The sequence below is a fragment of the Plectropomus leopardus genome, chromosome 10 (genome assembly GCF_008729295.1).
Source record: "Plectropomus leopardus isolate mb chromosome 10, YSFRI_Pleo_2.0, whole genome shotgun sequence".
Classification (NCBI taxonomy): domain Eukaryota; kingdom Metazoa; phylum Chordata; class Actinopteri; order Perciformes; family Serranidae; genus Plectropomus; species Plectropomus leopardus.
Genome location: NC_056472.1, coordinates 9,689,111 through 9,715,240, shown reverse-complemented (window position 1 = coordinate 9,715,240; position 26,130 = coordinate 9,689,111). Strand labels below are relative to the sequence as shown.

The 26,130-nt window shown below is 39.2% G+C and overlaps 1 protein-coding gene across 1 annotated transcript in view; it reads left to right on the top strand.

Moving 5' to 3' along the window:
- The window catches only part of wnt10a (wingless-type MMTV integration site family, member 10a), a 30,938-nt gene extending 9,915 nt beyond the window's left edge, over positions 1 to 21,023 (top strand). The window contains exon 4 of the mRNA XM_042495037.1: positions 18,106 to 21,023. Within this exon, the coding sequence (XP_042350971.1) occupies positions 18,106 to 18,669 (564 nt within the window). The 3' untranslated portion in view covers positions 18,670 to 21,023. The remainder of the gene's footprint in view (positions 1 to 18,105) is intronic.
- Positions 21,024 to 26,130: the final 5,107 nt, after the last annotated feature.

Sequence of the window (26,130 nt, the reverse complement as noted above, 5' to 3'; positions counted from 1 at the left end):
ATTACCACATATCACCTAGTGTAGGTGTTGTTTCCATCTAAAATTGGCCATGTTAAATAAAGTTGAATCTAACCCTGCTGTGCTCTATGTATCTACAAACCTGTGAAGGATGCATCATCTCTGCTATCAGTGTAAATATTATTCTTTCTTTAAAATTGTTTCTACAAGAAAATACATTACACAATAAAACAGGTGGAGAATGGGTGGGTCAAGTGCTACTGGGCCAATGATAACGCTGCAGTGCACAACACAATCTGATTTTGTTGGCTGGGTTCACATTGGCCTGTCATTATTACATCACTGTTTATTTCTGCTGGCAGAGGCGCTCTCTCTCTCTTTCTCTCTCTCTCTCTCTCTCTCTCTCTCTCCCTCTGTGTGTGTATGTGAGAGAGAGTGTGTGTGTGTATGTCATGGCTTTGCTGAAGCTGCAACGGCAGTGATGGCTAATACACAGTTCAAGTCTTGCAAAACTGTGAATCTGTTCTTTAAAAGCAACTTGAATCAAAATCTTGTCTTGTTGCACTGTATATTTATCTCTACAATTCTAGTAAAATGTGCTTGGGAATTAGATCTAATCTTAACTATGGTTGTGCTCTGTCCAAACATATAGGAACTACTACAAGAGGTTACATGCAAAGTAGAAATATATCTATACACATGGTGAATGAGGCCTGTTATAAGCTTGATGTCTAATTGGCTGTCCTGTATTCTCAACTTCATTTATTGTACCTAACATTTCAAAGTGCAACTCAGTGCAAACTAGAGAGAGAGGTATGTGTATTTGGTAAAGGGGCCACAGTTGGAATTCCCATTGTGACCCTTCTTTATATATTAGGGTTGCCTCAATATGGGCATTGGGAATTACATAAATGCATACGTGTCTAGTTTAACTTTCTGCTTTATTCAAACTCTAATTTGCAGCATAGTATAATAATGTTCATGAAAATTGGGTGGTACTTAGGAAGTATTGGTTTGAACACTTATTGATGAAGATGTTAAAGTTGAAAGAAGCCTTTGCTCAAATGGTTTATTTTGGTGGATATATTTTGTTATTTTTGTGGTATTGTCACATTAAATACAAATCTACGGGTTTTGGTTGATATATGATATGTACACATTTTGTGTCAGCCTGTTGCTTGAGTTACAATTCTTTAAAATTGTCTGTATTGTGCTACTGTTTTGTTGTTTGTCTGGGAGACACTTCAGTAATTTCTCCAGCTCTCAGGACTTAAAACATTTACAGATCAGTCAGTGTCAGTTTGACAGACTGGGGGAAGTTGCCAATTTGGACTAGCTTTGTTCTGTAATCATGATGGTCGTGTACTCTCAGTGATCTGCCAGTTCCTGTATTTTCAGATCAGTCAGAAAGTTTCATCTTTATTTGTATATATCTTTCAAGCTGAGAATAGACTTGTCCTGCTTTTTTTACACAGGTACACTGACATTTTCTACCATTTCTCTCTTGTTGTAGTCATAACGTTGTGACAAAGAGACACCCTATGACATAATCGACTGGATACAAAAGTCAAATACATTATTTTAGGGTCATCTATTAGTTTATATCTGAATTGTATGCTACTAATTGAGCATCTAAACTATTTAAGGTTAAAATGTCAATATAATAAAAGTCCTTCGGAGGTTTCTGTCTTGGGGAGTGGAAGTGAAGAGATGTAAATGATAGTGATAAGCCTTGACGATATGCAGCAGCACTGTGGTGGAACAGAGACAAGAAGCGGCCATAAATTGCTCATTGTTTCCAGTTTCCTCCTGAGTAAATTGGGCTTGTATCTCTTCATCAGTTTACTTCTGGTTTCCTTGATTATGCAGACAAAACACAAATGTGGAGCGCGTCAGCTGAACTCAACAACAGCTGGCCTCCATGCAGTAGCTGAAATTGTAGAAGTCATACATTTAGAACTGGTAACATAAATTCAAGGATTTGGAAGTATCAGCTTAGGGTGCAGGCCAACATGACCTGAGGAGCAATGTGTTCACGAGCAAAGGAAAGAGAGCATTTTGTCTTTTAGCTCCTGCAGTTTTTGCATGGATGTAGTATGTAAGGTTGTATGTCATGTATGTCGTTACTCTGTCCACTCTACCTAGCCACATGTTTCCTAATAATGAACCATTGTAGGATGGCAGACTTGTACACTGTCCAACATCCAAAACAGGTTTGATCCTGCTTTGTGCTTTCCTTGGTAGCAGATGAGTGTCCTGTCAAAAAGCCCTTGAGCAAGACACTGGAACCTCTTTTCTCGGGACTAGGTGTGGAATCGAGTCTCTAATATGTAAAAGTGCAAAACAGCTGGTTCAAAAATGTAGTAAGTAGTGTAAATTACTGTTGAAATAATTACCAACCTTCACTTTGCTGCTAAATTGGCCCTGAAAACATTTAGAATTTTTCAACGTCATGTCAAGATGGTCATACATCAATGACACTGACTGCTGACTTAAAATAGTACCCTTTTACTCAGGTATGATGACACAGATGCCAATTAGCCCATTAGCCTCATATTAAAAAGCCGCTTTCATTATAGAGTTGGAAAAACCTAAATACATGTGATGCATGACATGTGATGAGAGATCTGTTGACAGTGGCTAAAACAAACATATCTGCTCTCATTTTGATAAACTGACAAACGTATTAAGTTGCAGGGAAAACGAGAATTAACCTGATGTTGTCTGGCTACAATGGCTTTGTGTGTGAGAAAAAAAAATAAATTAAAAAGTAAATAAAAAATGAATAGTCAGCCATTTAATTGGTAAGAAACTTCAATTATACCCATAGATGCGACCAAAAGTCAATAAAGGACAACTCAATAAAGCAATGCAATAATTAAAATGAATGATGATTTTATAGATTGCATTGCAAACAAGTTTATCAAAGTAATCCAGTTCCACCATTTGACAGGTGAAGTGCCCTGCGGAAAATCTTTCAAAATCACAATATGTAATCACACCCTTTAAACTTTGAAATGAGCAACAGTAGCTCAAAGAAAACAAAGTAAAACTGGCACTTTGCCTTATTTTAATTCACAGTTTGATCTTTCCAGAAGATTATTTAGAAAGGCTAAATACTGGCTCTCAGATTCCTCACAATAAATTTAGTCTTCTGTGTGCCAGGCAGACCAAACGAGCTGAAGCATCAATCAAACAAGAGAAACTCTGACTCAAAGTCATCAGACCAGCGAGGGCTAAATGACACCCGCTGCTCCTGACCTTAACCTCTTGTATTCTGACATGAGCTTCACGACCTTTGATGACCTTGGTAGGGATCAAAGCTAAAAGTCTTTGGCCTGCCTCTCTGATAGATCTGGTCATACATCATTGTTGCACAGAGAAAAGAGAAAGCACTACCAAACTATTAAAATAAGAGGAGATGGAGGAAAATCTGTATGCCCCTATGCTGCTGATATTATATAATGAGCTTATAGGGATAGTTTGAGATTTTTGAAGTGGGTCTTTATGAGATGTTTATGTATAGTCAGTGTATTACATACAGTAGCTGATGGATGGAGTGCTCCCGGTTTGAAACAGACAGGGTGCACACGCTACAGGGGTTGGAATCAAAACGTATTTTAGCCACTTTAGAAAAGGCCTACCGAAAAAAATAATCAATATCAATATAAGTGGACGCTATATTGTGGGTATTTTCACCACGTTACCATGGTCACACAACTTTTCCTTTGGCACTACATTTTTCATCTGCCGCCAGTCAGCAAAAAGTGCTGTTACTAGCAGCTGTCACGCAATCCAACTGAAATGAAACTTCATATTGAAATCACACTCAATACAGTACCCACTTGGACTGATATTTTATTTTTTGAGTTTTTTTGAAGTAGTTAAAATATGTTTTGATATCAACCCTTACATATAGCATTGTAATGCTGAGATGTACACAAACTGGGAGCATGCTGCCTGCCAGCTGCTGTATGCAATACACTGACTATACATAAGTATCTTATATAGCCCCTTTTCCAAAATCCTGAGCTAATGGATGTCTTCCATGATAATTCTATATCAAATTAGGGTGGATGTGTGCTGATGAGTGTGCTGTGTGTGCATTATCGAACCGTTGTTGACATGGAGCTGCTTAGAGGGGTCCTGCTGACTTGTCACAGCTTACTACAGGCCTGAGATCAGTGTTTGAGTGAGTTTAATGTACACAGGAAAAGTAAAGCAGATAGAGAGAGAGCACCAAAGGAGAGAAGCCAAGTATGATTCACTGCAGAGCTGGTAAACTACAAAATACCACGCACCTTGATGACTTCAAATGATATAGAAAAGCCGCAACAAAACCCCTCTAAGACCTTGAAAACACACACACACACACACACACGCACACACACACACACACACACACACACCCCTAGAATCAAACAGAAAACACTGACAGGTGGTGCCTCAAAATAATGCCTGCTCTTCCCGTATCTCTTTCCTCCCACCGACCCACCACTACCACCACCTCACCTCCCTCCAGCCCGCTCCTCCCTCCACCCCCTGCCCTGCCCCCCCCCCCCCCTCTCAGAGAGAGGTAGTCTTTAAGCAGAGGAATGCGGTGGTTTTTTAGCGGGGTGTGCATGTCGCCTCATGCCCACCCCAGGGTTCTCACGACGTTCCGTCTTGTTTTTAGCCCTAATTAGTGGCTGCTGGCAGTTTGGAAACAGATGTTTAAAACCCTGCAAAAGATTTTAGACTTCAAACACCGGGGCGGAAAGTAGAAAGAGATTCGCCCTTCCTCCGCCCCCCCTCTTCCTTCTCTCCTGTTCTGCCTCCTCCTACTTCTCTCCAGCAGGACTGATTACAGAAATAATACTGTACACTGAGGAGGCACGAAAAATTAATGAGGAGGGGAGATTTATTTACATATGGTGTCAGCATATTACTAATGTTGTACATATGAAAGTTTACCAGCTGCTTGTTTACATTTGAAACAAACTAAATATTAATCACAGTCAGCAGGAAAAATAAACCAGGGTCTCCCCAAACATTCACTTATTTGTTGTGGGCCACCACTATAAAACACCTGCTGCCACATTTTCTATTTCTGGAGCTGGAATGTTTATTAGGACGACTATTGGAATTTATATACCGTTCAGTTATACATTGCACCACACTGTTGGAGCAGAGTGTACGCTGGGCACAGATGGAGTAGCAGTAAGGCATGCACATTGAAAGTGAGACTTACTGTTCATTCTGCTGCGTTTAAAAGTTTGCATTCGTTCTCATCCAAAAATATGATCTGATCAGCTCTGAGTGATAGAAATATCAATTATTCACCTGGTGAGTCACAAACTCCTGCTGAGGAAAAAGAGAACTCACATAGAGCTCCACCTGCACTGTGTTCAGGGACCCGCAAAAAACATCAGAATTTAGAGAGGGGTCACAGAATGATATAAAGGGACACATAGGTATTTAAGAGAAAAAAATAAAATAAAATGAACTTTGCTGTCGTTGTGGTTGCCCCCACCTCCCCTCTTATCAGCTACCACCAGACATACAATTTATTTCTGTAGGAAACACATTTACACATCAAACATTTACATTGTTCGATAAATTCCCTGCAAACTAATAATAAAGCATGTAAATGTATTTCTTTTCTAACCTAATATCAATTGAAGTCTTTTTATTTAATTGATTCTTTATCCTTTTATTTTTCTTCATGTTATTGTGAATCCATAACTTTCAAGTAGTCAGAATTCTGCCTTTCCTTTACTTGATGCACAATTTAACCTTCAATACGTGAAGGTTGTGAACCAAAACAGACTACTGTTCAGCAGTCCATAAGAGCAGTTTTAAAAAGTCTCACAACATGTTTAAAGTGGCTGCTTGTGACACTTCACGAGGGCAGTAAATTTCTTGGCCAAGTCTCAATGTTTTTCTCAATCGTTTTGGGAGCACACCTCATAACAAATGCTTGGCACACCTTCCCCTGTTCATGTTGCACAGCTTAGAGCCATGCAAAGGTTCTGTTGAGTCCTGTCTGTTCATTAGGCAGGTGGTGACAGTGCTGGCTACGCAACAGTCTGCCGTGTTACTGGCAAACGCTGTCTGGTAATTACAATTTACCATCAGGGCCTGACTTCAGGGGAGTAAGGAGAGATGGTAGACCTGATTTCAGGAAGGAAACTATACATTTCAATTTCTTTTGACAACCTTTTCAAAATTTGTAATGAAGCCAGTCTGCTTTTAAATACTTGGAACTGATTTTGAACATTCGAGCCATTTGCCCCAACTGTCTCCAAATCATTTGCAGGGGTTATGATCATGAAGGCACTTGTGTCTTTGGTATTTTGTTGACTCTTAGTGATCTTAATAGAACCAGTGTGGGAGTGGATGTGGACAGGGGATTTAAATCAAATCCTTTAGATCTGATTGGATCACTGATTACATTGATATATTACACAACAGCCATGCTCTTTGGGAAATGTAAACATTTTTATGGTGCTGCTAAACCCAAAAGCTAATGGTAAATTGTGGTTCTATATAATGGGCGGGGTAAACTAGCCATGAAGTGCATTTGATTTGATTAAGATGAGTCATCACAATATTACGGGAAGAGAAAAGATGGGGGTTTTAATGTTATTGGTATATTTTGCATACACTTGTTAACACAGAGACACGGGCCTAGGATTTGGAAAATGTATTTCAAAAATTACTGGGATTTGAATTTGCTCAGCATGTTAAGACACTGATGCAAAGGCTCATTTTATACACAGCCGTAGAATTGTGAGCATATATTGTGACACAAATCCAAATTGTGGAGGAGGCAAACCCTCTATAGACAGTCCCTCTATATGATTATAAATGCCCATTGCCAAATGCCAGGCGAAAATGCAAGCTTTGTTTTATGGTTCCCCCAGGACAAAAAACATACAGCAGCTGAATATGTTAACCCATCATAGGCTTATTGAATTCATATTTTATTCACATTTGTATACTTTTCTTGTATCCATTGTACAAGATACATCAGTTTTCTCTTGGCACCAGCTGCCACAGGTTAGAATTTATTGAAAAGTACTGAATGCAATGTTCAGTTGCAAAAGAAAATACTTGTGGTTGGACTGATTCAAAAATGTAATAACCTCAGCCACCTGCCACTCACATGTGAGATAAATGTGGTAAGAAATTATAAGCCACCAACTGTAAATGTTTTGCTTTGTTATGAAAAAAAAGGATGTTTAGGTAATTGGAGACCCATTTTGCATGAACCAAGACCAGGAGCAGACTGGTTACAAAAAACAGCCCTGGAATTTACTGTCAACCGGATCCAATTTAATACACCAAGATCAAACTGACACAAAAACTTTGTCTATGAAGAAATGATGAATTTAAAAAAAAACAAACAAACCACAAATCCATTATTTCCCAACCGGCACCAGATATCAATATGATGCCAGAAAGATGTAGGACTCTTATGTCAGATACAAATCAAATTCTGGTTGAAATGAAAATCCAGGTGATGATATTTTCAATTTCTAAAGGCATTATAATTTCATTTTGTGTGGACTTTAGCACTATGACTTTTTGCAGATGTTGCATTTTGGTGTTGATACCTTATGAATAAATGTTGCTATTCTGCGTCAGGATGAACATGTTGGATTTTGCTTACTTAACAACTTTAAACCAACAAAATATCATCAGTTTTCTACTTCACATTGACATTTGCGTTAGTTTATATTTAATTTTGTTCACCGGACATAAAACCTAAATTCAACAAACACAATACAATACTAACAATATTGGTGGTCAGTTGGGTTTATATTGGTTGTTCTAGGCCAGTGTTTCTCATACCTGTCATTCACGACCACTTCTGCAACACAGCTGATTCCAATGATCAGCCTGTCATCAAGCTACTTCAGGAGTTCATAACAAGTTGAGAATTTGAATCAGCTGTGTTCTAGCAGTAAGAGATATAAAACATGGAACAAAGAAGAAAAGCTACATAATTCTAACAAGTGCTAAATACTTTGTGTCAGTTCTGATGAAACTTCTACTGTCTATAAGTTCTATTTCCTATTGCACCAACCATATTGTTGCTACAGTGAGATGACCTATTGAAAATCTATTTAATGCCATGGATGGGAAAAAAGGAAAGGCCCTCACAAGACCAACCCCCTGGGAATATTCTCAAACTTCTTGATGGCCAGTTCGCGTGCTCAAGATATAGCATTACTTCACTAGGGCACTGTACACAGCATTGTATACAGCCTCCTGTAAAAGTGATTTAAACCATAATGAATCAAGAGCAGCTTGATCCAAACCAGCAATAATGGGACTCCTTGGATCCTTTTATGCCTAATTTAACCTTGCGATGATAAACTGCTCTGGAGAGCCCATTCACATTAATTCATTGACTCAGAACCCACACAAAAAGCAAAGTGTGTTTGATCAAAAATAGCAACATTAGTGTGGGGTTAGTCCTGTTCTCCTTAGAGGCCCTTTCATATCATCAGTGGTGTGCAGGGCATTCCACAGTCCTGACAGTACAGCAGCAGAGCATTTGATCTGACCCACCACATATTATTCACACACCAACACACAAACATACACACACATATGTGCATATGTACACACCTCTCCTTTACTCACACACATGTAAATATACACAGAGGCAAATGTTTCATAGTAAAAGCTCAGCAGGTGGAAGTGCTTATGCTGGTAATAACATTTTATTAGAGTCTCTAAATAAGGGCTGTGGACATTGTGTGCAATTAACAGTGAGTGAGAACACACACACACACACACACACACACACGCACACACACACACACACACACTTGTTTTGATCTAGTTCTCCCTGTATACTGTATACAGTACTATACGATATGCTTTTGCTCGGTAATTGTATGTCATTGTGTTTGCATGTGTGGGTATGTATTTGTCTGCGTTTGCTTAAATGTTCTTTTGAAGCGAGGCGTTTGATTTGTTTAAAGTGATGTCTGGGCTTAATGTGCTGCTGTGGGATTTGTTTGTGTGCTTTGATATCGCCTTGGCTTTCTGCTTGGCTTTAAAGGTCCTTTAGTAGATTGTCTTTGAACTGAGAAACACAAGGCGGCATGCAGACCAAGCCTGCTGTTTATCAGCAAGAGGGTCGATTGTAGGACACGCAGACATTAGATTAGGATTTTCCCAAACGCGGTTAGTGGTGATGACACAGGGATTGGCCAGCGATTAAATTCAATGCGCCTGACAAAACAGGAATAAGGCATAAATTATGTGTACTGTACTGATACCAAGCAGCAGGTTATGACTGGAAATTAAGTTGCCTAGCGCCTTTGCGACAGCATGGGGAATATTTAATGTAACATATAAGTCTTATATTGCAAAAAGTGTTGGTTATGAATGCAGATTAACAATGAGCACAATTTAATGCATTTTACACTTAATAACAAATTTTAAAGCATTTTGTCATCTTACTTGCTTACACATATTTATTTGCAAGATTACAAAGGGATGGGATCACATATTTAATGCAAAAAAAAATTTCTGGTGTGGGATTCCTCATTAATGTTGTTACAACACAGACAAGCAGCACATTGCTCAATTTCTCATTGGCCTCCCGCCTCCAGAGATTGGTGGTGTTATGTGTGTCATGCCAGAGGACTTTCCCACTACAAAAAAAGCTTTGCTGTGCTATAAGTCATCACCAACCTCTTCATTACCATTGAGTCAGTGCTGACTCAACCAAGTCTTGATATTCGGTCAGAATGACAAAATCAGCTTTTAACATCAGGCTTTAAACAGTGTGGTAACACTTCACCTTTGGCATACTCAAGTTATGTGTCACAGTTTTCAGCATGGCGGGGCTACAACAGGCACTTGCACACTTTGAAAAACTGCCTCATTTAGTTTGTGTGTTCTAGAAAATAATCACTTTAATTACTGATTATTCCTATAGGGAATATGTTAAATCACCTGTTTTGAATGCTATCACTTAATTGAATGGGCATTATCAGTGGTTATCAGCCAAATAGAAATGGGTTAGAAGAGGCTGCACCTACTAGTATGTTCAATAATGCTGTTATCAGATAACTGTTTATTGTTTGGTGGCAGCCTCTAGTGGTTGTAATAATTATGAGAGAAGCAAAGGAGGAAGTCTGGTGATGTAATGTCTAAAGTATAGTACAGAGATTGATAAACAAACAGGACATTTACCCAGGGGAGACGGTTTGTCCCTCTTGTGAAACTAAAAGTCAACGTTGACTTATTTTACAGGACGTGTAAATTCCTCCCATTACATAATGTTACGTTACATAACAAGCGTAACTTTTTTAGATCAAATTATGATCTCTATGCAAAACCTGATCACTTGAACCTAAAGCTAACACAACTGAAAATGAAACCTCTCAAACTTGCTCCCGATGACAACTGAAACTGACAACGACAATTTAATGGGCTGATAAAAGCCTTTTGAACCTAGTAGCTGTAGCAGGCCCTTCTAACCCATATCTATGAGGCAGATAACCACTGATAATGCCCATTCAGTCAAGTGGTAAAATATGAAAAAGGTGATTATACATGTGCACAAAAGTTGATTGGAAAAATACTGTACGTTTAAAAATAATTTTAACATAAAACAAACGATCAAGAAAGAAAGAAAAATACAGTTGATAGACTTAAATAGTAACTGACAGACAGACTTAATCAGTTCAAAAGAAAAAAAGGGGGAGAACATGTGAGAGTACAGTTGTCTTGTTTGTCAAGTGCTCAAACTAGTTGAAATGTTTGCTGTTCAATTCCTGCATGTGTCACCTGTCATCAACCTTTTTACTAGCAAGCTGGTATTGTTTTCACTGGCTATGTGTGTGTGTGTGTGTGTGTGTGTGTGTGTCATCATGGTAAAATGTGGTCCTGGTGATACCAATTACAGCAGGAACTACCAAAGAAGCAGTTTTCAGTGGTTTGCCAGATGTTTGTCTTTCTATCTGCCTGTGGAAAGATACAGTAAAATTACAACCATGCAAAACTTTACAGGTATGCAAAATTAAGGCCAGGTTCTAAATTGGGCATGATCCGAGCAAGGGTGCTGGAAGTATGGCCCCCTTACTTTAAATTGCAGATCACAGGATGGGCTCTAGCTTTCTCTGCTCTTGTTTTCTGGACTTCTGAATCTGCCTGCTGTTTGTTTTCCAGTAAAACCAAAGCATCAGATTGTGGTATCAAGGGCAGACATCAACTCTGATCTTTAGTTAACTTCATCCACTCTTCCTCATTGCATGGTAGTCTGCTGTGCTCTACTCCAGCATGCTGCACTATTTGCCCGTCTACTGTATTATGTAGCCTGCAGTCCTAATCTGCCACCAACATGTTGTATTTGATCTCTGTCTGGGGTTGTTTTATGACGCCTCTGTCTTACTCTCTAAGCCAATTAAAACTTGCCAGATGTTTGTTTTTAACTGTGGTCTGCCATTGACTCTGAAGCAATTACATCTCTCAGTGTAATGTAAGCCAGCATGTAAGCAGTGGAATAGCATTAGCAGTTTCCCTTGTTTTTATCTAGTAACAAGTATTTTCAAAGTTTTTTAACTTAACATTCAGATCATTACTCCGCCTAACTTACTTTGAAATGACTGTAATGGGACATGGACTGTATCATTGTCGCTAGTTTCATCCATAAAACATCAGCTCTTTTCCTCGTTTAACATTTTATTCTTCTCAAAGCCAGACTTCAGGACACCACTGAGTCTCCGCTCACATTAACATGCACCATCGTAGCTGACAGTAAGTGTGTTATGCAAAGCGTTCTTTTCAAACAAGCTTTTTATAGCTCATATAAAGTGAGTCAAGCTGTGCGAGATGTACAATATTTGTATATTTCCCAGTTTACACTGCCAAGACAATCACAGCTGATGACAGGTTAGATAGGATTTCTGATGACAATCTAATCTATGTGGCTAATAGCAGCAGGACATGATGACTGAGTCTCGAGTGTCAGCGAGATGATTTTTAATAACACCTACACACTCTCTCACACACAGCCTTTGTGTATCAAGCGGTGTAGGGACAGCAAAGAGATAATCTAAAGATCATCTCCCCCCGTCATCTTCTTTTCCTCTCTTGTTTCCTCTCCCCTCCCCTCTGCATTTATAACCCCTTCAGCTCCGCCACCCAGGCCCGAGTGTCCCTGGGGCTAATTTTCAAGATCTACAACAGGGCAACAATAAATCACTGCATTACGTTTTGCTCCCTTTTTCCACAGTAGACAGTTATCATAAACACAGACAAAGAAACAGACACGCAACATTTTTCGGTGCTGTCTCTTTCCCTTTGTCAGTCATAGCCCCAGGTACTGATGAGAAGGAACAGGAAGAAACCAGAAAATTCCAAAGCTCTTATCTGATCATCAATAACCAGTCAGAAGCTTGAAAAATACAGTCAAACTAATTACTGAAGATCAGTAAAGCCTAAAATCATTATTTTTTCTGACTAACATCTTCTAACTTCTAATTTGCACACTGCACTTCATTTGACCAGGTTTCTTTATTTTGTCACTCTTTGAAAAGAAATCAGCACTCCACTTCTCTCCGTTTGAACAAAAAGGAAAGGAGACACATTGGTAAAAAATCAACCAATAAAATTATTTGTTAACTAAAAGTAACCCAAACAAATCCAAACAAATTGCACAAGTAGGTAAGAGAAATCTGTACGTGGAAGTCCACTACCAACAAGAGCGTGTTGGTAGGGAGCGGCTGGGTGAAAATGTGCTGTAAGGGTGTTGTGCTGCAAAAAACAAAGGGAGCAAAGGTGGGGTAAGGAGGTCTGCCAGTGACAGACTGACTGCTGCTCTTCTTATGTGCATGGGGCACACCGGGCCAAGGTGTATCCCATGCCACTCAATTGGGCTCATTAACTCAGCTGCCCTGGAGTGACAAAACAATCAGCACTAGCAGAGGAAACAAGCAGAAGGGCTGTCACACCTGTTTGGGGTCTGGCCTGTACCTGAGGAATACATTTTCCCCATGCACAACATAATAGTCACCCACAGTTATGTTCTTTTGTTGAGGTTTTAGGAGACTGCAGACTTTTATTAAGCTTCGCCCAGTCAGAGCTCAGGGTGTGCAGCATTTATGTGTTTAATGGATTATCCATGAAACAGATCTCACAGTTGTTATTCCTTTGATGTTGAATATGTTAATTTTTAAATAGTGTGGTATTCCTCTTTGAATGTTGTTGCAGGCCTCGTCACTGGTTAAAACGTCAGACTTTAGCTGAGTAGCAACAAGTTGTAAATCTGACTGACTGTGTTTGACAGAATACTTCCAACTTATGGATGCAACATTATCCTTATATAGTGATGAATTAGAAACCATAAGCTATTGGGCTACGTTTAGCTAATTCCTGCAACACTTCTGTTGCTATGCCTGTCAAGCTTTCTTGGCCCCCACAGCACATACAGAAGCAGATTTAGTAGCCTACAACTTACAATATTCTTGTTCTTAGAATGAGGACTAATTTAAGTCTAGCAAACTTGATGCATTACATACTAGGGTTTTCAGAGTGCAAACTTCTCAAAATCCAATCAAGAACAAAACAAAGCTGCCAAAGATGACCTAAACTATTACTTTAGCTAGTAGCCTACGTGCTAATGATCTCAATTTTATGTTAAGACAGCAAGCTGTTGAATTTCTTAGGCGTATGCTCGTGTGTTTAAGGTTTTGAAAAAGAAAACAATGACACTACCTTCTAGACTCTTTAAATGCATTTTTTTTTACTACAGCGTGGTACACACTGCTTTAGCATGTGTACAAATATCCACTGGCCTGCCATGCGTAGTTGAGCTAAGCTGTGATTGGACAATTGCTGCTGGGTGGAGGAGTTTAGAAAACAGTCAGTTGCATTTATCTGCATTCTGAACATTAGGCATGGAAGCCAGATATGTTGTACTGCTGGAGGCATCACAGTTTAAGTGAGATTTCCATATGCTGTTTTTGCCCCAGGGAAATATTTTCTCTCTGATATACATATACTTGAGTCATGGTTCTGTGGTTCATAATGTCCCAGAACAATTTAGTTTTTTTTTCCTCCTGACAAAATATGAAGAAAACTGTCAGTAGATATAACACTTTTACTCCGTTTTTGTTGTTTTAGTGCCCTTTGAAACCCATATCCTGCTGTGAATGTACCTTCAAACAGAAGCAATGTGGATGCAATTATGACTCCTGGGTCAGTTTGTCCCTTTAAGGTTTAAGTGGGTTGGAGAGTTTTATGATTACAGACTCTGCTGTGTGTTTAAGGCCAGCACGTTTGTGATTCTGGGGTTGCCTCTGCCCCTATGTAAAAACTGAACCCAAGGCTGCAATCTGAACTCAGCGCAAGTGCTGTTTGAGCTATTATAATGTTGTTTACTATAAAGTCTTACAGCCACTCCTCACCACAGATCACAGCTTCTTCAAACTGGGTTTTCAACACTCCCAATAACAGTAGAGCCATGTTTACCCAAAATGCATACTTTATAGTCACTTTTTGTTTTCCAATTACCCGTTATGAGCAAAACGTAGAATGAAAAAACATATTTTGTATTATTTAGGGTAATTCTTTTTTTTTTTTTAACCATCAAAATTATTCAAAACATTTTGTTTTTTTAAAGGTCCATTGTGTAGGATTTAAGTGGGATATTTTGGCAGAAACTGAAGATAATAGCCCTCAATAAGTATGATTTCTTCTGTGTATAATCACCTGGAAATAAGAATTGTTGTTTTTTGTTGTCTTAGGATGAGCTGTTTGAATCTACATAGACCAGTCCATGGAGATTACCATGTTCACCGCCAAATTCCTACAGTAGCCTAGAATGGGCAAACCAAACATTAGCTCTAGATAGGGCCATTTGGTTTTTTGTATTTATGTGTTGGCCACTGTAGTTAGCAGCTCCACCCTTATTTATTTATTTATTTATTTATTTTTTATGTGAAACTGCTTTATTCAGTTCTTTTACTGGTTTAAATTACTCGGTCTGTCAATTTGGTGAGGAAGAGACCTGTACTGATAGGCTCCAGTAAAAGCCTCCTGAACATCTGGGTCTGAAGTTTTCAGAGAAAAAAGGTGAGCACACATTAGCAGGTGCTTGGCTTACAGCCCTTCTCCGACATGCAAACAGCATTGGATAAACACTGATTTGTAACATGAAATGGCTTTATTCAGTGTTTTTACCAGTTTAAATGACCAGGTCCATTATTTTTGGAGAGGAAGAGATCCTCTGGGAATAATTTGACTCCTGGTAGAAAACCTCCTGAACACTGAACAATGAAGGAATTATAAATTTCAGATGGTTGTAATCTGCAGTCCTCTTATCCCCCTACATTACACATGCTGTTCCTTTAAATACTCTATTACTGGTGGATTAGTAAAGTGATAGTGACACTAACATTTCTTAGTGTATGCATATATTTACAGATTGTATACATCTGTCTAAGTAAGAAACACACATTTACATTATCAAACTCAAACTCTATGAACACATTTGCAGTGCCCTCCATTCTGAGCAGTATTTCTTTATTTGTTGCAGCTCCAACCTTCCCTGCTTCACAGTCAAATTTTTAAAATTTTATTTTGTTTCTTTTTTTAAAATACTGTGACTGATCATTATTACCTTTGGCAGAAACAAGAGGGAATTCTTTTGCTGCTCTTTCGAACATGTTCATTCCAGCCAGATGAGTCAAGTGAGTCCATTTAGCGCTATTACATTGTCTCATCCACCTCGCTGCTTATTCATGCTCCAGAACAAGGGAACATGTTTTTTTTTTTTTTGCTTCTTTACTCTGCTCAACTGGAAAACCCATAAGACAGCATGCAATAGAGCCTTCCAGCACGCAAACCAAGCCCTCAACAACTTGTTCAAGCGGTCTCTAAAGTAAATGGAAGCAAAAAAGGAAACAGGACAAGTGAAGTGTCAAGTGAAGTGAAGTAGATATCTCACCTATCTCTGTTGTTTTTTTGGGCTTTTTCCCTGCATAACTTTAACAAGTCAAATCATTTGTTTGATGCTCCTCTTAGTATAGTTCCAAGTTCTGAAGCAAAGAAAGTACCAAAAACACACATATGTTCAATCATAAGCACATAGGCTGTACAACACATACACAATAAACTCCTGTACTCATCTCTTAGTATCGGTCTTACCCGTGGCTCACCATTTCTGTCCCAGTCTATGTGGATGACACAGAACGTGTGGGTGACAGTCTGGGGATTAGCATTATTGTTAACACATGTGTGGAATGTGTTGAATTGTGCAAGTGTCCGGCATGTGTGTGTGTGTGTGTGTGTGGCATCTGTCAGTACTCTGGGTGGCCTGGTGTTCCTGTTGGTAATTGGATCTTAAAGTTTAGAGCAGTTGATGACTGATAAGCACACGCGCATGCACACACACACACACACACACACACAAATACATAGCCTTGAGGAAATATGACTGAGAAAGACAGGATTCATGCCATATGGGATGTACGTGTGTATGAGTGTGTATGCTGCTGCTGAAAGGGATGGGTAGTTCTTGTGTTGGTCATGCTCTAATGGATTGTTTTGTGTTTATGCTTGTTTATGCATGCAGATGTACTGTAGACATCAGTGATGTTCTTTCAGACTTTAAAGGTCCAGTGTGTAGGATTTAAGTAGATCTATTGGCAAAAAAAAAAAAATATATATATATATACGATTCACAAGTTTTCATTAGTTAATGATCACCTTTCATTTCACAATGAGTCCTTCATATCTACATCAGAAGCAGGTCCTCTCTCTTGTTGCACCACTGTGTTTTTACTGTAGCCTAGAATGGACAAATCAAAACACTGGCTCCTTTTACTTCCTTTTTTTTTCTTTTAACTTTAGGTGAGGGGTGAGCAGAGGGGTATTCAGTTGGTTGCAATCTGTAACCTCACTGCTGGATGCCACTAAATATTACACACTGCTCCTTTAAAAAGCCTACGATTTAAATTGACAGTACACCCCCAAATCAGTAACACATATTTTTCCTCTAAGCTGTAGTGGCTTTTATTCATCTAGATTGTTGGGTTGAGTTGTGAAGATACTGGCCGTAGAGTTGTCTGCCTTCTCTCCAATATAATGGGACTAGATGGCAAAAAAATAAATAAATTAAAAAATATAACAGCAATGTCTCAGTCAAGATAATCAAGTTCCTCAAGATAATCCACAGACCTTACTCTGAGCAGTTTCGTGAAGGAACTTTTTGCATCTAGCACCACCTGAGCTAACTAACGTTACAGCTGAGCCGAGGAGGACGTTATCAATATTTATCTTGCGCACCATCACAAGCATGAGCATCTTGTACTTGAGTAAATACATGCTTCCTTCTGTGCAGTGGTTCGGTTGGTGGATTTAGTTCAGTAGAAAGAAAGTAGTTCCCGTGAAACTACTCATGACAAGGTCTGTGGATTATCCCAAGTAACCAGGTCATGATTTCTGGAAAGCGACATTGCTGTTGAGTTTTTCCAAATGTATTTTTTTGCCGCTTTGAGCACCACAAGCTGAGTGACATCTAGTTCCATTATACTGGAGAGAAGGCAGATATGGCCAATGTCACCAACACTCAGCAACTCACACCAAAACAATCTAGACTGATAAACAGCACTAAAGATAACAATAAAAACATGTATTTTTGATTTCAGGGTAAACTGTTCCTTTAAATGGTAGTATTTTGCTAAAAATACTAGTACGACTACTCTAATGTGAAGCTACATGTATGTTGTGTGTGGAGTCATTTAGCTGATGCCAAAAGATGAATAATGACACTACTGTCTGTTTGGGAAATGCCTGCATCCATCTGGGTTATTTGATATCAGTATGTTTGACAACAGGCTCAGAGTCAGACCACCTGGATTGTTAAATGCGGGACTAATATACCTTTCAGGGTATTATGTGTCATTCACTATTCGCTGGAATTAGAAGAACAAACAATTTTTTTTAAAAAAAGCCAGTTTGAAATATGACATGCAGTCTGCACCAGACTGTACCTGTATATATTAAACTTTATATGTAGCCAGTAATCAGGGAAGTCATTAATCCGTCTCATTTTCTCCCCTCCCTCCTCCTCTCACTTCCTTGCCCCATCCCACTCTCTCTTTTTGTCTGCCTCCATATGTGTTTTTTTCTCAGGTGGTGCTCGACCACATGAGAAGGAAATGCAAGTGCCACGGGACATCAGGGAGCTGCCAGCTGAAGACCTGCTGGCAGGTCACCCCAGAGTTCCGGGTGGTGGGCTCAATCCTCAAAGAGCGCTTCCACATTGCCACGCTCATTAAGGCTCACAACCGAAACACAGGACAGCTTGACCATTCTAACCACAACAACAACCACCACAACCACCATAACCATCACAACCACCACAACCACCACCACCATCACCACCATCAGAACAACCACCACAATCACCACCACCACACGCACCGGCGGCGGCCGAACATCAACGAGCTGGTCTACTTTGAAAAGTCGCCGGACTTCTGCGAGCGGGACCTGGGGTCAGATTCGGCAGGGACGCAGGGTCGGATCTGCAACAAGACCAGCCCCGGCATGGACAACTGTGAGAGTCTGTGCTGTGGGAGAGGCCACAACATCCTGCAGCAGACGCGGAGTGAACGCTGCAACTGCAAGTTTCACTGGTGCTGCTACGTGGTGTGCGAAGAGTGCAGGATAACAGAGTGGGTCAGTGTCTGTAAATGAAGAAACACACACTATAAGACTGTAAAGAAAACAAAGAAAGACTTTTTTTTTTAAATCAAGGCTGTTAATTTGAAAGGGGAATATGACTTTTAATATATGTGCCCCTGACCTTTTTGCAGTGGACTGCTGTTTTCCAGAGGAGCAGGGACAGGGTGCAAAGCAGTTGAGCCAGCAGAAAGATAGACGTGCATGTTGGTAAAGAGCGTGCACATGAGGCATTTGTCTAAAGCTGCCAGAAAGCTTGGATGTTTACTGCCTTCCTCTTGAGACAAAGGAACTTAGTTAAATCAGATAAATCTGAAAAGCTCCAAATATGAAATCTGAGAGGCTCAGAAAACAACTAAACATTGTTGTTTCATGTAGACTGACATACGGCTGCATGAGATGAGCAGAGAGTTACGAGTAAGCGGTAGATTGCATGCAGAATGAAAATAATATTGCTTCATAGCACCAGCAGTATATAAGGTGGAAAGGCTGAGACAAATAAAGACCTTTTCACACATCAGGATTTCACGATGCACAAGATTTGGCACAGCACAATACACCTGGAGCACTTAAGGATTTAGTGCCTTGTTCAAGGGCAGTTCAGAAGTTTCGATGTTTATAGCAACCATCATGTTACACCTATAGGAATACAGCAGGGATCAAATGACACTCTGTAGATGTATCAGTCAATGTTACTTTGTTGTGTGCATAATGTGTAGTCCTGCTAACAGTGATGACACCCCTCAGTTAAAAACATTCACACAGGTCCCAAGACAGACTGGACTATTTGAATTACAAAGTTCCCTTAAAGGGGCAAACTTTTTTAAGAGGATGTAACTGATAGTGTGAATGTTGGTACGATTCGTTATATCTAACACATTCTTATTCCGACTCATCAAATATCGTTGCTTGGCCTGTGCCCTTCACATCTACATATGATGCACTAGGTAGAGTGGCTTTTTGTTGTTAATGCTTCAGGACAGTGTGTCAATTTATGCCTGGTAACTGCATATTGTCCAAAATACACTTCCATTTTCACAGGAACTGTACAGTAACTACAAGTATGTGGTTAGATATAGAAAAAACAAAACAATAGTTTGGTTCACCTCCCCTCCTAAACCCGTTATAGGGACTTTACAGCTCCTTATATTATGTTGTTACTGTTTCAAATTAACACTGTTTAGCTACAAATCATAATTCGGTGACAGGTTCTGTCCGGCTGAATTATTAACTGATGCCACCCAGCAGTGTAGCATATTGCCACGAGAAGTGCTCTCCTGCTACCCTAACCCAGTGAAAAAGGTGGCTTTTGGTGTCGTGTGATGCTGAAATCACTGACCAAGCGACGATATTTGACGAGTTTGGAATCAGCACGGTCATATCAGACCCTTAGAACTGAGTTTCCTTCCCTCTAACGGAGGTTCTTAAAATAAAATCCACACAAATCAGCTTCCAATAGAGAAAGGACCAGCACTATCCCTTAAAGGATAATTTTGTGAATCCATTTGAAACCATTGCTCGTATTATAATATGAAAAGTATATTACCCTAAAACAGAGCACAGATACATTATCCTGAGGTATCCAAAATGTTACATGTGTTGTTTGTGTTGTGTGTATAATGTAAGAGGACTGTCATGGTAATGTGCACAGTAGACCTTCATTGAACAAGTTTTCATCTTCAGCACCATATGAACAGCATTGTTAATATAACTGAATAATGCTGCACAAATACATAAATAACTTTAAAGTGCCTCAGAAAACTGAGTGCACGTGAACAAGCTTCGGTTCCTCACACCATAAAGCTGCCATCAGTCAAAGTGTTTCCTGTTTTGTGATGTAACATACTGTGTGTGACACTGTAAGCTTCTTGTGGTATATCAACACTCACCTTCTTCACACGTCTTCGATGTGTGCAGATAGGGATATTCTGATGTCAACTTCAAGGTATATAAGTAGCAAAGTTGATATGTGTTCCTGCCTATGCAGATTTTGAAGATCATATTTGGTCTTGAGAAACATGTATGAGTGAGGCTCCTTATCAGACAGTGTAATTTATTTCAGACAAATATGTTTCTGTGTTGAAAGCAGAGTAGAAAAAAATCTGGAATTGTGCTTCCAGTGTAATAGATTATTTTGATCCTGATAAGTGGTTTGCACATACAGAACTGTGTCCAGGAAAACTCTGGGAGATATCAGCAATATGCATTTTTTTCATGTCATAAATGTATGTATGTATGTATTTTTATGTTTTAATATGGTTATTATCTAAGTTATTTTATTTTTGTGGATAACTTAATATTTGTAAGACAATAAAGACAGACCATGATACTGAAAGGGACTTTAATGTGATGAATAATAAAATACATGAAAGCAGTGTGTTTGGTAAGAGAACCGTTTTATGTTCATTTTGTCAGCTGTTGTCAGCACACAACACAAGGTTACTACAGAGGTCATAGTTTTCGTCCAGTCTATTGGAATACATAGCATATATTCCGGTTATAATCATTACTTTATTTTGTACTAACGTTATTTTGTACGGGTAAAAAAATAATACCTTCTTCATTGCTGATTACGCCAATATTAGCGAAACATTTAGTCACAAAGGAATCAGGCAAAGTTATAATAAAAACTAATATGCTACATTAGGTAGAGCTACAGCTATGTACCTGAAATGCTCTTACATTTGATAATTTAACATTTGATAATATTGCCTGTCTTGCATTTTTGAATGCTTTTGCATTGCCTCAGAGATGTAGTTCCAGACTTCCTTAAAGTTGGAAGACTCATGATGCCGACCGTCCGTGTATCATGGTGCCACAGCAGGTGCTTTATGGCTGTCTGCAAGCATATAGTAACACCACAAATGGTCCTGTCTGGTCATGTGTCATGCAGGCACAAAATTTAGCATTCGGTGTTGGGATCTCACACTGAAAGCACTGCATAATCAGCGGTATTTGGCAACTTCGGAATGAGAACCAGATGTTATTAACAGTCGTGTTTATTTTCAACAAACACATTATGTTTTTTTCTTAACTTTAACATTGACACATGAATTAAGACTGTTGAAAGATGCCCTTTTCCAAGACTGGATCTGTAGTTATCTGTGGCTCAAGCCCTATCACCACTGTATACCACATTTCCAATAACATAACTCAATGGTGTTATTAGATCTTTTCTGTTTCATAAATGCTCATATATCTCAAGCTCCACAGCTCCACTTTTTTTCTGTTATAAAGTTGTGGTCTCTGAGCCTAAACTGAGATAACCCTGATGCTTTTTTAAGACTTCAGAGAGCTCCCCCGAGCCACAGAAGACATTATACACCTGTTTTCACAGGCTGAATAACACTCTCCATGACAAGTTAAGTTAACTTGATGTGAAAAATCAGTGGAGTGTGACACACTGGCCGTACTGCATACAATATTTCTGTTTTTCAGTGGGTATGCTTTTTTTATGTTATGTTTTTTTATATATATATATTTTCAATTTAGTATCAGAATGTGGATCTTTATTTTTCTCAATTATATTTCCTATATTTATACAATTAAGATCTAAAAAATACATAAAGGTAAGAAAAACGATTATTTATTTGACATAGGTTAACATCTAGTTGTTGCCCTTTTTACTGGGAAGATATACTGAGATAAACAGTAAGTCTGGGGACAACTGCTTTTTAGGCTTTAAAGAAGGTCTTTGACAGATTCTGTAGCTCAAGGACCTATACACAATATTCCAACACATTCTCATCCAAAGTTGTCACATACTGCCGCTTTGCAGTGCACTTTAGTGTCCAGAATTATGCTCAAGCTATCCTTCTGCATCTGCTCTTTTAGTTCCAGAATGCCACCACTGTGATGTCAACACAGGTAGGGCAGGGATGGTTACATTTAGGTAAATGAGGCACATGGTAGAGCAAAGAAAAAAATCACTTTCAGACAGGAAACAAACACCGGACACCCACATTAAAGTCTGGTGTTTGTTGGACCAATCCACTGCTCCATCCACCTGCCCTATAGGTACCCTTATATTACATCATTACCAGCAGCATTTCAACTTGACACTGTCCTGCTGCTTATCATGCGCATGTGATAGGCTTCAACTGGCCGCACTCTCAAGTAATGCCGTCCGTCCATCCATGTATCGTTAGATGTAGCAGCTGCAGTGCGGCTGTCCTGCTGTCCAGCCAGCCACAGGCGTATGTCCGGTAGCATTCTCAGCTGATGCCTTCCAGGTGTGTATCATGTGGACACAAAAGGTGGTTTTTATCATCCAGATTTTGCGCCAAAATCACTGACAAAGCAGCAGAATTTGATGACTTTGGAATGAGAATGGGCTGAATATTCAAGGCTAGCAGTTAACAGCAATTTAGCTGACAAAGCTAATGGTGTTAACCAGGGGAGATCCAAAGGGTAACTGCTATGCTTCAGTGACGACAATGTCCCCATATCAGCGGTAAGCGCTGTATGACAGCACTGCCGAGTGGCAATAATTAGCTAGGTGCTGGAATACACACACAGGACTCACATACACTAGCATACATGTGCAGCCGGACTGTCTACCACTATAAAAAATAGAGAAACTGGTATTTCATCATACAGGGATTGCATGATTCTCTGCTCAGGGTGCCATCACTCCACTATATATTTACATGGCAAGTAGTTGTCTGCTGTTATATTAATGCTATAACAATTGTATAGAGCTCTTTTAAATATCAAATCTGTAAAGAAAGGCTGCTTAGACTTTATTCTTTCCACAGTGACTGCAAACCCGACAAAACAGACCCATCATTGTAAAAGTCAATTCTAACAACAATCAGTCCCCATATTGTAATTACAGCTATTACTGTGATTGGCTTTGAATGCACATAGCTTGGATGTTTTGTCAGAAACCTTAAGATTTACCACAGCCAGATAAGACCACAAGTCTGTGGTCAAGTGTAGACCCTCCCTTACCAGTTGCTGCTTGCGTGCAGAGAGAAATCCTGTTGAGCATCCTGACGCACTTATATATTCTGCGCCCTGAGGGAAGTGATGAAGTCACTAAGTCAAGTGTAAGAATGCAAGAGATACATTTTCAAAGTAAACAGATGTGCCGTAAAAGGTGCTATTTCAGAGTCATGCGATTCTATTATTATCCAAACATACCACTCGCTTTCAGTGAAAAAAAAAAGCTTCCTTTGCTGTCCCGCCTCTCTGCTTTCTTCCCCTAGCGCACCATCTGTATGTTGAGTTTAGCATGCATAGTGCATCTTTGAGTGTGCTGATTTGAGTGAACTCGCTCTTGATCTCCCTCTATGAGCATTTAAATAGTTAATGTAAGGATCTGTTCATGTGATGACAACATCATTGCGTGTGTGTTTGTTTATGCAAGCAAGTGTGTTTCTTTTCACGGGGCACATGCATATAACAGAGTCTGTGCATGCATGCTCGTATTATGTGTTGACAACGACCCGATGCCAAGGTTGAGAAAACTGTTGAGATCCCTGCTGGATTCTTCCACCAGTTCAGGGGTTACCAGATTAAAGGTCAGCTCATCTTCTCAATTATTTTATAAGTAACTGCTCAGAAATCAATCAAAATGCTAACTTCTCTTTTCTTATGCTTTTATGATTTCACCTCACTTGGAAAGAAACAAATGTCAAATTATTATTTGATGATTCCAAACCCGAACAGATATTATAATCCTTGATAAATACTTGTTTAATATTAGATTACTCAAAAGAAGACGAAAAAAACATTTATCTTCATGAGAATAGCTCCTGCCTGTAAAGAAACACCAGGCCTGGACTTGTGTGTTGAGTTTATTTGAACAGTGGCTGTTATTTTGATAGAGAGCAGGTCCCAAAGTGACTGCAGATTTGAGCTGAAACAACATTATGCTGGTGAATGAGATTTATTATGTTATGATCCCATGGCATGAACTAGCAGGTCTGCATCACTTGTTAGACATTCTCTAATGTTTTCAGGGACAAGGTCAGGTTGTTGTGCAATGACGCCTAAATGGACACTCACTATGCATATAAATAACATGCAGTGGCATGTGCGTCTTCACCGTGCAGAGCGAAATGTAAAACTGCTGCATTACCTTGTAAATCAACATCTGTTAGGTTGGAAATGTGTCTTTTTTTTCATTTTTGCCCTTGTAGTGAAAGTACACTCTCAGTTGTTCTGAAAAACAAAAGGTTCTCCCAGGACACTGACAGATTTTTTCCTTTGGCACTGCATACCAAACTGTCACCAGCTATTTTCATTAATGTTAACCTTAATTGCTTAATTGATATTGTTGTTTTCCGAGATGACTTGTAAAGAATGTTTTAATAACCCAGTAACCTCCAAGTAAACAAACTAATTAAAAGCATAAATTTAGCATATTCCTACACGTAACAAGACCACAGTGTGCAAGTTGTAATCAGTGTTTTTGTAACTGCTGGGCATGTGTAAAGAATTTGTGCAAGAGATAGCAGGAGAGAGCATTCCTATGTCTTTCTTGCATACTGTATGTTTGTGTATAAGCATTTGTACATGCAAGTGTTTTTGAGGGCATGTGCGCATTTGTTTGAGTGTGTGTGTGATACATGTGATACTTATCAGGTCTGGTGCCTTTTGTCCACCTTAAACTTAAAGACCCCCGACTGTATTGCTGATTACCTAAACACAGGTTAGGTTAAAGTTTTACCAAAAAATATGCAAAAAAACCCAAAATGTGGATGAATTTCTGAAGCAAATTTAAAAAGCTCTAAAAAGCAACAAGGCGCAGAGACAAAGAAATGGTATTGCTGAATTAAAATGCAAACAATAAGGATGAACAGAAAAGTGTGAAGATCAGACAAAAAGACATGTAGGAAGCTGAAGATAAAGAGACAGGCAGCTAGCTGTTACAAGCTTGATTGAAAATAAATGTTCTCTTTGCCTTTTCCCTTAAGGGATTGAAAAGAACAAATGTGAGGGACCAGTCCCTACAAGTAAACTCAGTAGAAAGAACACTGAATATTGCATTTTAACAGTAATTCACATATGCTGTGGGTGCATGTACAACAGCAAGTCATGCAAAACAACAGCAATACTTCTGATTAGTTTGTATCATTATAGATGACATCCATGTTTGATTAATCATCCTGAAAATCATGTATTAGACGATGCAGTGTTTTGTATTGTGAAATACTACATTGGTGATCTTAAAAGCTTTGTGTATGGTGAACAAAAAGCTACAAATATGTGCAAGTTGTTGCCTAGAAAGGAAGAGCCCATGCAAATGGTTCCACAATTTGTTTCTATGCGGGCCTTGTCCATAAAAATGTCAGTTTGTGAATAACTAACTGTAGACTGTTTAAATAATAATAATAATTGACTTTTCTACCAACATGTCAACCATTGGTTTGTAGACTTCCGTTCTGAAGCCTCAAGTTTAGCATTCAGCCATTGTCATCTTGGGTTTTTTTTCCGAGCCAGAAGTGACCATTTGGACAAGAGGTTGGA